This window comes from Pteronotus mesoamericanus, unplaced genomic scaffold (genome assembly GCF_021234165.1).
Source record: "Pteronotus mesoamericanus isolate MK-2021 breed Mesoamerican mustached bat unplaced genomic scaffold, CSHL_Meso_final contig_101, whole genome shotgun sequence".
Lineage (NCBI taxonomy): Eukaryota > Metazoa > Chordata > Mammalia > Chiroptera > Mormoopidae > Pteronotus > Pteronotus mesoamericanus.
In genome coordinates, this window is record NW_026555001.1 from 16,196,363 (window position 1) to 16,209,513 (window position 13,151).

General features: G+C 43.8%; 1 protein-coding gene across 1 annotated transcript in view; it reads right to left on the reverse strand.

Moving 5' to 3' along the window:
* RAB10 (RAB10, member RAS oncogene family) overlaps positions 1-1,055 on the reverse strand; it is a 71,585-nt gene extending 70,530 nt beyond the window's left edge. The window contains exon 1 of the mRNA XM_054568885.1: positions 402-1,055. Coding sequence (XP_054424860.1) covers positions 402-528 — 127 coding nt within the window. The 5' untranslated portion in view covers positions 529-1,055. The remainder of the gene's footprint in view (positions 1-401) is intronic.
* Between the last annotated feature and the right edge of the window lie 12,096 nt (positions 1,056-13,151).

Sequence of the window (13,151 nt, forward strand, 5' to 3'; positions counted from 1 at the left end):
TCTCTTTACCCTGAAGTATAACTCAGGCCTTTACCCAATGACTATTAGTGCTTCAATCCCAACCACTAAAATTAATTCCTTACAAATACCGACATCTATTAGAGTCCCACAAATGGGGAAAAAGCCAGTCCAGTCGCTTAAGAAACAGAATTCTGTTAATGCTGCACATTTTGTAACAACAGGCACTGAGCAGAGTAGGAGACTGGAAAGCAAAAGACCAGATAGAAAGCATGGGAAGACCCCGCCCCAATAAGCTCGATTCAAAGAGCAACTTGGGTCTGTCGCCTAGAATCGGAATCACTGAAACAAAGGCGTATATTACGGGAAGCAGCAAGATGTCTGGAGTAAAAGAAACGGTTTGCAACCAAAGAGACCATACACCATCCTCCCACAGATCTTACCTATGGTGGAAATAAAGGTGGTATTGAAGGCATCATCCGAGAAACGAAAAAGGACGCAGGTCTTCCCTACTCCCGAGTCCCCGATCAGGAGCAGCTTGAAAAGCAGGTCGTACGTCTTCTTCGCCATTGGGAGGAGCGGCTCAGGCGCTCGCCGCCGGCGGCCCCAAGGGATCGGTCCTTCTCACTGTGGCCAACTCCTCACTCGGGCGTTCTCAGGCCGGAGGACCAAGGAAGCGTGGGAAAAAGGAGGACTCGAGAGGGTGCGGGCAACCTACGAACGGCCTCGCCGAGGAAGCACCGATGGTGGCGGCGTCCGGTGCCTCCGAGGGCGGCGACCGCAGCTCCGCAGCCTCTCCCAGCCGCTCTGCCCGGTTCCGGGGAGTCGGTCGGGACAAAATGGCCTCCCCTCCCCCCTCAGGGCTGCTCGGCCGGGACGCTCCCACGGGCGAGCGAGCAAGCTCTGCCGTCGAGAGAGTGCAGCGGGTGTGAGGACAGCCTCTCTCCCGAGCAGAAACTCCGCGTGACGACGCGGCGATGGCAGCAGGACCCCGAGCAGACGAGCTCAGCTACATAGCCACAGGAAGCCAAGCCGCCCGGGCCAGAGCCACCTTTTCCCCGTGCCCTCTCACGCCGGCGTGCGCGCTGCCTGAGACGCACGCAAGGACGTACACCCGCCCTTCCCTCCCGCCCTCGCCCTCTGCGGTCCACCTCTGCGCACGCGCGCCAGAGGTTGTGGAGGCACGCGAGGGCGAGGGGAGGGGCTCTGAGTCTACGCGCCTCGGTCTAAGGGCCGACGAAGAAGCGGGAGGGGAAGGGCGAGAGAGGCCGAGACAGGGCGAGGCCGCGGGCGCGCTCCCTGTGGCCGCCTGATAGGGTGCCCCGGGTTACAGGCACGCCTCGCGGGGGTGGTGCTGCCTAGTGACTGCGCAAGCGCGGCATGCTGGAGTAGCCCCTTAAAAAAACCCCTTTTTTTCCTCCTGGGGACGCCCCCTCAGATTCGCTGAGGGAAGTTCCGGGCGTTGTGTGTCGATCTGGTCTTGTCGCAGCGACGGGCTTAGATCGCCCTGTGTTCCTGCATAGCTAACCCTCTTAAACGGGAGAAAAAAGAACGGCTCCCGGGGTCATTTAATAGCCTCCTTGCTAAAACGAGACGCACCCCGGAGTGCCCTCCCTCGTGGGCTAGTCGTGACAGGGGAAACATTAAAGCTTAAGTCTTACCTAAGGAGCGACAGTTGGCGTTCAAGAGATTTGAATTGGAAAAAACTGGCCACGCTGCTCTGGGTGGCGTGATGTAATCGGCCTTCCAGGGCGAGGAAAGGAAGGCTGAGGAACACCTGGGCCGGGCAGAACCCCTCCCCCCCCTCAAGTGCTGCCTTCGGTGCTATGATCTACGTTGAGAACCCGCTCCAGGCCTTGGAAGACGAAGAGCCCCCAGAGCGCTGCACAGAAGAGGCAGGTCCTCTCTCTTCCCCCAAGATCGAACCACCGGGGTCCAAAACTGAAGACTAGTGAGGCCACCCGCACCCGACGCTGCCTCCTCTTGCACTGCCTTTTCACACGCCTCACACCCGTTCCCTCTCTCCCGTTAGTCTTGTGTGCCCCTCCCTTTTCCCCTTCTTCCTCTCTGCCCTACCATTTTCCATGTGCTTCATCCCTCCGAAGCGCAGCTGGGATGGCAGAGAGGTGAACCTGACACTGGAGAAAATCCCGAGACGTCTGAAAAGCCAGAAACAGGCATTGAGAAATAAGTAAAAACGACATTTTTACACTCCACCACCACCACCACCATGTTTGTGTCTTTGATACGTAATTACAATGAGTCTTTCAGGCAGTTAGGGTAATCATCTTTCAGTTGCCTATTTTTTAAGGACTTGTTTTACATGCGTCCTTCACAGCAACCCCTAAAGCTTCATTGCTAAAGATGCCCGTCTTTTCGAGTCCGCTTCGCTCCTCGGTTTGTTTCTGGGCTCACTCTTTCTAGTCTTGCCACTTCAACGTTACTCTTTCGGCTGGGAATGTCTTCTGGTAATGCTAACAGTTCTGAAGCAGGCTAGCTACGGGAATCACAAAATTAGCTATGGTCAGTGCTTCACAGGTTCGTTATCAGCTCAGTCAACAGTGAGCACCTCAGAAATACCTTGTCTTAGCTTGATTCTTTCTTTCAAAATAAGTTCTGTTGCCCTGGCCTGGTGGTTCAGTTAGCTGGACCTTCTCCTGTACATCAAAAGGTTTCAGGTTCCATCCCTGGTCAGGGCACATACCTAAGTTGCAGGTTCATCCCAGGTCAGGGCCGATCTCTCTCTTGCTCTCTCTCTCTCTGTCCCTCCCTCTCTCTTCCTCCCCCCAACTCTGTCCCCCTTCCTTCCTTTTATCTCTCTCTAAAATCAATAAATATATCCTCAGGTAAGAATTTAAAAAAAAGAAGTTCTGTTAACTCAAGCCTCAGGGTTGTAAAGCATTTTAGAATTGCTACGGTTTTTAAATGTAGACAGCCTAATTAATTTCCCTACATAAATTTTGGGGATAATGGGCATCTAAAAATGAAAAACTAAAAAAATAAATACTATCCAAATATCTTTTATCCCAGTTGTCTCCAGCAGTTTTACCCATTAGAGCCTTTTCTCTGTCAACTCCATATTCTGAAACGTTAAGAATTAATTACAGTTATTTCTCTGGCTGGTGTAGTTCAATGGGTTGAGTGCCAGCCTGCAAACTGAAAGATCACCAGTTCGATTCCCACTCAGAGCACATGCCTGGGTTGCAGGCCAGGTCCCCATTCGGGGGTGTGCAAAAGGCAACCAATCAATATTTCTCACTCTCTCTTTCTCCCTCCCTTCCCCTTTCTCTAAAAATAAATAAATAAGACTAAAAAAAAGAATTAATTATACTTATTAACAAATTTTATTTATTATTGGGTCAGGATCTTAGAATTTCAGGGCTGTCATACCTTTTAAATGATAATTCAACTTGTGCATGTAATTTGCAGATGAGTCTCAGGCTCAGAGAGGTTTGGGACTTGCTAGAGATCACATCATTAGTGGCAGAGCCCACACTACTGTATGGGCAAGGGGAAAGAGAAGAAAACCTTCACCATATTGCATGAAAATGAGACTTGGGAGGCTCAGCCAGTACTTAATGCTTGGCTTCCTGAAAGTTAATTAAAGGCTTTGCTGGAGTGAGGCCTAAGCGTCAAGCTGTATCTACCACTGAAGGCAGCCAGATTGATCAGGCATGGGAGATCCCTGACTCTAGGAAAAAATAAAATAAAATAAAATGGGGGTCTATGTAGGCCTTCAAGATAAACCTAGAGTTGTGAAGTAATAGTAGATAAAGTTGAAACTAAGAGAAAGAAAATGACAATTTAGTACTAGCTTAAGGTTCATGCTTTTTTCAAAATTGGTCTATAAAGAATCTAATCCAAATATTTGCAAAGCCAAGAAAGAAAATTGGTAGGTATATACATATTTTTATATTATTAATTAAGGTATTATTTCTATATTTTTCTAGAAAAGACACAGCTGGCCAGCTCATAGTTTCAGTCTTCAGCTTCAGCTCTCAGGACCTGCTTTATAAGAAATCTCTGCCTCAAAAGGTATTGACTCAGGATCTTTATCCCTCTTCCTGTGTATATTTTCCAGTCTCTGTACCTGATTTCTTTCTCTTTAATCTCTCCACCCCTTGCTGTCTCTGTTTTTCTTAAGAATGGAATGATCCCTTTCTTGAATGGTAGCCCCGCTGCTATGACATCACCTTGCTGTAAAAACTACCCCTCCAGTCTCAGGAACTTTGCCTATTTATATACTGCCAATTTGCTGTGTCCCTATTTCCAATCTTCTCCCAGGGACTTCCATGAGATACTAACTGCTGATTGCTAAGGTTACAGCTGTTCTTACCACCATAGCCTGCCAATACTCTATTTTGCCTGCATATCTTGATCTAATCCTACCTCCTGTTACAGAATTGTCTGCCTTCCCCCACCCCCCCGCCGCCCCCAGCCTTTCCTAGCATACTGGATGTGTTTGTTCTAGTCCTCTCCAAAGATGCCTCAGTTGTGAAGTGTTAGGCTCCTTATTTGGCAACTAAGGGGTTCCAAGCCCTAGCAATAAGCTTCATTTTCTATCCTAGCTTCCACACACTAGTCTCCAGACAAGATGAGCTAGTCCTCTTTCCCACAGTTACTGTGTATCTTCTTGATTCATGCTTGGTTTAATGTGGTTCTGTCTATGCAAAATGCACTTTCTCCTCACCCCAGCTACATCCCTTCAGCCTTCAGTTTAAATGTCCTCTCTATAGCCTGTCTTGCCCAACACTTTTATGAGAAGAAATTTGTTTCTCTTTTGAACTCCCATAGCACTTTTAAAAATCAATTATGTTTCCCCTTTCTATTTCACAAGTAATACATATTTATTTTTAGAGCTTTAGAACCTTCCAATAAGCAAAACAAAAAATTTTTTAATTATTGAAACGCCTACCCCCAATCAAAGGGATGGTTACCAGGAGAGAGAGGGTGTAGGTGGATAAAAAGGAGAAGGGAAATACTTGTATAGTCAATAATATTGTGATAAGTTTACATAGTGACAGATGATTACTAGAATTAGGTGGTAATCACTAAGGTATAAAAATATCATGCCCCGGCCAGGTAGCTCAGTTGGTTAGAGATCATCCCGATAGGCCAAGGTTGCGGATTTGATCCCTGGTCAGGGCACATACAAGAATCAACCAATGAATGCATAAATAAGTGGAACAACAAATTGTCATCACTCTGTCTCTCTCTCTCTGTCTCTCTCTCTCTCTCTCTCTGTCTCAAAATAAGTAATTTTTTAAAAAATAAAAAAAACTTTGGATCACTATATTGTACACCTGAAACTAGTATAATCAATGTAAGATTCTATACCAACTATACTTAAATAAAAAAATAAATTAAAAGAAAAAGAAAAACCTCTATCCCCAGAAATAACCCCTGTTAGCATTTTGGTGAATAGCCATGTGAATATTCTTCTGCCTATAGCCCTTTATTTAGACATTTTAAAAAAATCCTCACCCAAGGATATGTTTATTGATTTTAGAGAGATGAAGGAGGGTGGGGAGGGAGAGATACAGAAACACTGATGCACGAGAGAAACATCAATTGGTTGCTTTCTGTGAGCACCTGACCAGGATCAAACCCCCAACCTAGGTATGTGCCCTAATGGGAATCAAACCCGCAACATTTTAGTACATGGGACAATGCTCCAACCAACTAAGCCACCTGGGCAGGGCTAGACATTTCTTATGACACATTTTTTACATTTTATGAAAGGTACTTACATACCTATCTTATCTTCTCAAATTGGATTCTCCTTGAGGGCTCTGACTATTGCGTATATCACTTTGCAATGTTGTCTTGAATATATTAGAAAATCAGACATGTTTATTGAAGGAATAAGAAAATGAAACTCAGAGAGTGATCCACTCTTGGTTTCCTGGAAAACAATACTAATTTGGAGAAGTTTTCAAAATGTTGGGGGAAAAAATTGAAAATTCAAAAGTGATGAAAAGATAAAACTTTTAGAGCAATATTTTATTTACTTCTTTTAGAAAATATATGAAGAAATCACCTAACTCCATGATAGAGTTTATTTCTGTGAACAAGAAAAACTGTTAAGGCTAATATAGAAATTGTGATATTGTGGAATGAACACTGAGCTTAGAGGCAGATAATGTAGACTCACAAACCAGCTCTGTTACTGACCAGCTCTGTGACAACAGATGATTCATTTAACCTCAACTAAGTATATTTTCTTCGTATGTCAAAAAGACATAATATTTCTTGAGATTAATCCAAACATTAAACAAGATAATATAAATTAATATGCCTTATGTAGCATAAAATACTATGCAGATATAGTGATTACTATTAAGAGGTAAGAGTGATGAATTGCACCACAAGGAACAGAAAGCAGAAAAATTACAGGTGAGGATACTTATAAATGATCAAAGACACAAACCATCCTGGAATAAAATGGTGCCAAAGGAAGTTGTGCTAAAAACAGGAATAGATGAGAAGGAGAAATGAAAGATTAAAACTGGGAGAAGAATTGGAACTGACTTGAGTTTCAAAGATTCAATATATCATCAAAAGGAGTAATGAGACCAAAAGAAAGAAATTCAATGGCTAAAGACAGCAGAACCTCCCACAACACCCTAAACGCTTCGTATTATCAGCTCCATCAGATGAATCCCAACTTGCCTATGTTGGAGTAATTGGTGCAGCACAGTGGTTAAAAAAATGGGCCTTGAGTTATACAGGTTATACATCTGTCACTTGTTAAACAAAGAGACCTTGAGTAAGTTACCTAACCTCTTTAGAGGTTACCTGTCTCCTATTCTGTATGGAATAGAAATTACCATAAGGTTGAGTGAGGACTAAATGAGATACAGCCTTTGGCCATTAGGTAATGTTCAGAAATGTTACTACTGTCACAAGAACTGAGAAAACTTTTTCCATTTGAGGATCAGGAGAGTACTGGCAAAGTGAGGAAAGAGGGATGCTGAAGGAGAGGCTTGGAACCTGAACAGAACAGAAATTAATTCAGCTTTAGCTATCTCTCTAGAAAACTGTATCCTCAAGCGTTGAGACCTAGAGTAAGACCCATCAGACTTAAAAAGACAGTGATAAGGAAAATGCTTTAATCCTATGTAAAGCCAAGAAGTGTGAAGCTACATTTATGACATAAATTCATAGAGTCATGGCATGATATAATGGTGTCACAGTTGAATTCCTGTTCTATCTTGAATCCCTGCTCTAACTCATTTTAACTGATCATCTTAGGCAATTACTAATCATCCAAACTTCAGTTGCCTCACCTAAAAAGTAAGATTATCAGTAGCTACAAAAGCAAGCTATTGTGAAAATAAAAATATTTCATGCAAAGAACATGGCAGTGGGACTAGCAGTTTCTTAAACATTGATTCTCTTCTCCCTATAAGATGTAAACCGTCTGAGGAACCATCTAAGGTTTTATCTCTTATAATATCTAGCCTAGTGTCTTGCATGTAATGGGAGCTCAATAAATAGTAATTAGATTGAATGACATCTGCATTAGAAGAGATCTTGGAAACCATCTAAACTAACTTACTGCTCTGTGCAGAAATGCTCTAACTAACCAGTGGCCTGTTCACCCTCTGTGCCCTGTGTGTGAAGACTGCTGGTGAACTCACTGCTGCTAAAAGGACTAACTGCAGGACTCGGTATTTCTGACAAAACGGTGTTCACATACTGTGTGTAAGTGTGCTTCCCTGTTAACATCACCCATTTACTTTAATTCCGTCCTTTGAAGCAACACATGGAATAAACCTTTTCCCACATCCATGTGATAGCTCTTCAACTGTTTGAAGATAGCATTGATATTTTCCTCTAAATCGCTCCAAGTTAACTCTGTTTGTGTAGTCAGCTCACAGATAACTATCAGCACCACCATTCTGGTTTGCATATGACATTCTTGGAATGTGGCTTTCGTAACTAAACACTGTGCTAGAGTTGAAAACATAACCCTGTGGAAATGCCCGGATCAGGCTAAAACTAGCAGATAATAGAAATAAGGGCTAATTGGGATACTCCCTAACATTGAGGTGATTTAACACCTGATTGAGAAGAAACCACCTTCTAGATCAAGCTTTTATTGTAATCATTATTCAAGTTACTAGAGCTTTTCAATGAATTATGATAAAAATTACATATACAAATTTAAAATAGACAGAGGAAAGGAATGACAATTCATAGAAGTATAACAAAAAAATAAATGTTTAAATTCGCTTGTAATCAGAGAAATTCAAATTAAAACAAATGAGAGTTTTTCTGCCCATCAAAATGTCAAACATTAGAAAGATGGATACACCAAATGTTGGTGAGGATGTAGAGAGACAAGAACTCTCCTGCATAACAGGTGGGAGTCTGCTCCAGCCACTCTGGAAAGCGATCAGCCAATATTTAATAAATGGTACGCATGCTTGTGACCCAACAATACCACTCCTGGGTGTGCCCAAGAGAAATTCTCATGTAGGTCCATCATGGCTTTGATTGTGGCAGCTAGATGTTGAAATCAATCTAAGCATCTGTTATTAGGGGAATAAGTAAATAAAATGTGGTGGATGCATATTGCGTTATTGAGATCTCAAAGGGTTTGTCTGGGTTTGAAAATAGGCTAATAGGACAACTCACACACAAGTCAAGGTTGTTGTCACTTCAGTTCTCTAATAAATTAGCAAACAAGCAAAACAAAGAACAGTGTCTTTTCTAGTTCCTCACAGAAACAGGCCAAATTCTAGTGATTAATGCAGACCATTTAGAGGGAAGAAACTTGTCTAATGAGCCCAGAGTCAGGGCTAAGTTTTTAATAGAATTAGGCTTCTTGGGGAGGGTCTGGGTCAGCATTCAAGGGTCTACCATCTGTCATGTAAGAAAATTCTCTCTTGTACAGAGAATAGATCCTATAGCATACCTGTCCCTGGCCCACCCCACATGCTATAAAATACTGTATAACAGTATTAAGCTAATAACAAGCTGCTTGGAGAACTGAAACAAAGGAAACAAAATGATTTATAATACAATGCCATTCGTGTAAATTAAAAACATAAACTGTTCTTTATGAGGTTTCATATATATTTAGTAAAGTACATCAAATACATTACAGCAGAACCTATGGAGAGGGAAGAAGGGAAAAATATGAAATGAGATAAAATGAGCAGGACCTTGCGCAGATTAAAAATGTCAGTGGTTAGTGTTTCAAGAAGAGAGGATGATTAACTCAGTGCTCTCTCTGCCTTGAGATCTAAATTTTTAAACAAAACAAAAGTGAGGAAGGGATTAAATAGTACATTGAGATAGAGGAAATTGATACTGATACTCCTTATATATGTCAGAATAATAGATAAGTGAGGAAAAAACTATTTGATTTGGTTTGATAAAAAGAATACAGATTCTAGCTATTTGTTTTTATGCCAAATTTCCACATAACATGAATTATGCAAATTAAAAATTTGTGACAGATTTATTTAATCACATTGATTTGATCATGGAAGCTCAGACTTCCTGGAATTGTCTGTTCAAGCTTGGTGCTCAGCTCTCAGCTGTCACCTGTCAGCCGTTGCCCAACCCTGCCTGGTTCCAGCTCTTTGGACTAAACACACAGTTATTTACAGGCTGCCCCACCTCTTTCCTGGAGCCAGAGATAGGGTAGTAGCTCAGGGTATCAGAAGCCTTCATGCTACATACCAACTGATTTAGACACTGCCAGGATACTCCTGAGCACAGCCATCTCTATTGTCCAAAATACCGCCAAGAGAAAGCCAGGCCCTTGTACCTCATGTATCCAGAGTTCCACTGCTTTTTGTCCTGTCTCAGGTGTCCCTGACAGCCAAATAAAGATCCTGTTTCTTTGCCTTGTTCCTACCACTGCCAGTCTCCTACCCCTCACCCATATTCACTCACTTCCTTGGATAATGGACATTTTCCAGATCTTTGGCCACCCCGCATTGAATCCCCTTCCTTTAATCGGAAACTCTCCACCACCAGTTCTCAGTATTCAGAGCCCTCCTCCCACTACATTCTCTTTCTCAGCTCTCACCTCCCATTGTACTCCCAAATACACATATAGGCTGTGGGCATTTGGGTGCATCAGACTGGCAGCTGGGCTCTACCAGTCTGATGCACCAGCCCACAGCCTTGACACAGAAGCAAATGACACAGAGGAGGAGGCCCCCTGGAGCATGTACTGAGAAGGCAATAGGGTACAGAAGCAGCATGTGGTTTCCAGGACACCTGTGTTTAATGTAATATGACAGGTTATATTATATTTAAGAACATACTCCCCAGACCTGGATGGCATCCCAGGTCCAGTCCTGGCCACAGGTGTGCTTCAGGCTGCAGAATCTCTTTGGTTTCCAGTGGGGACAGTGATGGTCTCATTGTTTGGTCTCAACAGACTGCATCTGTGTCCTGTCTCTGCCCCACTAATTCTTTGGTCTGGTTATCCAGTCTTCCCAGTAATTCTGAGAGTTTCCCAATAACCTTTCAATAAATTTATTTTCTGCATCTACTTGCCAAAGTTGGTTTTGTGTTGCAGCCAAGATCTCTGACTGACATACCTATTTCTGGTAGAACTCCTAGGGTGACTCCATCTTTGCCTGATGTTCCCACTGTGTCCACTTTCTCTTTCTCATTTTCTGTTGACCTTGCCACTTGGACCTGCCACACTCTGCTCAGTCTCTCTCCCAAGACTGCTGTACATTTGATCCCTCTTTCCCATGTCTCTACAGCCTCCCTCTAACCCCTCCCTAGGACTCAGGCATCCTGTGCTCCTAGCCCATCCCGAGGCCTGGAGAGCTGGGCATTCATCCTAGCCCTGTCATGATGAAGGAAGAGAGTCCTCAGATGCTAACTGGAAGGGTCACTGGGAGGAAAGAGGAGCACAGGCAGAGAGATGGGAGGGTAGCAGAGACCTTTCCTATTTTTATATTTTATCTAAGAATACAAGTTGCCATTTACTGAGTTCCTGCATTGTGCTGGCCCTTTACATGCATGACCTCAAATAAATACTTTGAGGTAGGGACTACTACAATATAATCTTCATTTTCAGATGAAGAAATAAGAGTTTAAAGAATTTAGGAGGGGTACAATGAGATGATGCCTTAGATCGCCTTCAGAATAATTGGAGGGAGGAAAGGTGAGTAGAATGTAGCTGAAACAAGATTGGTCATAGGTTGATAATTAAACAAGCTGGATAATAGCTATATGGAAATTTATTATACTACTGTGTCTAATTTGCTCATATTTGAAATTTTCCATAATGAAAAAATGTGTTTTGTTTTCTTTTAAGTTGGGAAACTTGATCAAAATCATCCAAGTAATAAGTGATAAGGTTGGGTTTGGATTCCAGGCCATCCTGACTTCTTTGCTCTCCTAATCTCTACACTGGGTTCCTTCCCAAGGTACCTAAAAAGACCTAAGAGGAAAAGATTAGTGATTTTCAGAGGATTCAAAAGGGATTCCGAGGTCTCTTAACTAATTTCTGCTCCTGTCTTCCAGGCACATCACTATTAGGATCAATAGAGTATGGCCAAATATTAATTCCCCATACCTAGAGCTTATTCTAAAGATGCCCTCATTTTCTCTGCCTGCTTCTGAGTAGGTGCAGAAGCAGCCCATAGGAAAGTCTTTGGCAGACAAAGTTTTCTAAAAACACCCAGGCAACAGCTGTCCTTGTGCTGTCACCTGACTTGCCAGGCCCTGAGTTAGCACCACTCCCCACCCAGCCCCCACTGCTGAGCCAGATCTGACTTGCCCTTTCATGGCTGGGCTGAACCTGTCGTTGGGCCATCCCGCCCCGCCCCTTCCCAGCATCTTCCTCAGTGGGTGGGTTTTTGCTCCCTTATTCTCACCTGGGTTCCCACGTGTGCACAGCCCTTGTCATCCAAAGCAACAGTCTCAGGCCTGAAACTTTAGCTCTGCGGGGAGCTGAAAGACCACCTCCATGCTGTTGGAGATGTAGAGACATGGCTCTGGAATCTGTCCCTGGGTAGAAAGGATGAGCTGGGCACCAGTATCTCCTACCATCTGCCAAGGAAAGTCTTCCTTTTCTAGTGACTCTGGGATTTGCTTTAGGAGAAAAGCAGAAGAAAATGTATAGATACCACCCATGTTCCTGTACAGGAGTCCCTAGTCTCAAGCCCAGAAGGGACTAGGCCCGGGGCAATATGGAGACCCAATTCTTGGCCTGTGTCTCTGTGGAGAAATTCTCACAAGTCTTCTTATCACACTTTTTTATTGACCTAAACATGAAGCTACAGTAGGTCCTGACAAGACGTATGCCCCCAGGTGTTGGTGCACACCGCGGGGACTGGAGGGCACAGACATTGACCCCATTGCTAAGAGACAAAGGTTAGCTTTCTCCCCAGTGCCAGCTCCATCCCTCAGGCCTCTAGACCAGCCTGCCCTGAATCCTGGTCCTGCCACTTAGGTGTGTGTGACCTTGGGGCAATAACTAACTTCTATGAGCTCCAGTTTTTATTTTCTGTAAAGTAGGAATAAAATATCTACCTGGCAGGTTAGTTGTGAGGATCAAAGTAGTGCATGGGTAGCACTTAGTAGACACACAACACCCATCAGCTCCCTTCACCTTGCCTTGGGATTAGCTCCTGCTCAAACTGGACTGATATCAAAGTTTTCAGACCTGTGCACAAGGGTTGCCCCAGGTCCAGTGTGTTGATTCTAGGCCTTCACACTTCCTTCCTTATTGACTCCCATGTGGGTCAGTTGTTTTCTGATCATCTACCAGCCCAGACCACACTACACCACTGTCCTAACTTCATGATTTTATGCTGAATTTGTCCCCTTGGCTACCACCACACAGTTGTACCTGATTATTTCTGTGTGTTCTCTAACTTATTGGCTTCTCCTCCCCTTTCTTGAGCTTTCAAAACTCCCGAATATGAATGTTTCAGGGCCCCTTCTCCCAGCTCCATTTTCTCTGCATATCCACTGCCATGAGTCTCCTGCACCCAAATAAAGAGCCAGCTCCTCCCTTCTCTCCTCCTAGTTCCCTGGCCAAGAGAAGGGTGTAACCACTCTCTTACCAGGATCTGGGCTTTGCCTAAGCATGTCAGTGTTTCAGTCCCTATGAAAAATTGGATTGGGAGCCGCAATTAAGGCAATTCTCTTGGCACGGCTTGACCCGGTATGGTAGAAAGGGCCACCATTTCTCATGGTGTGCA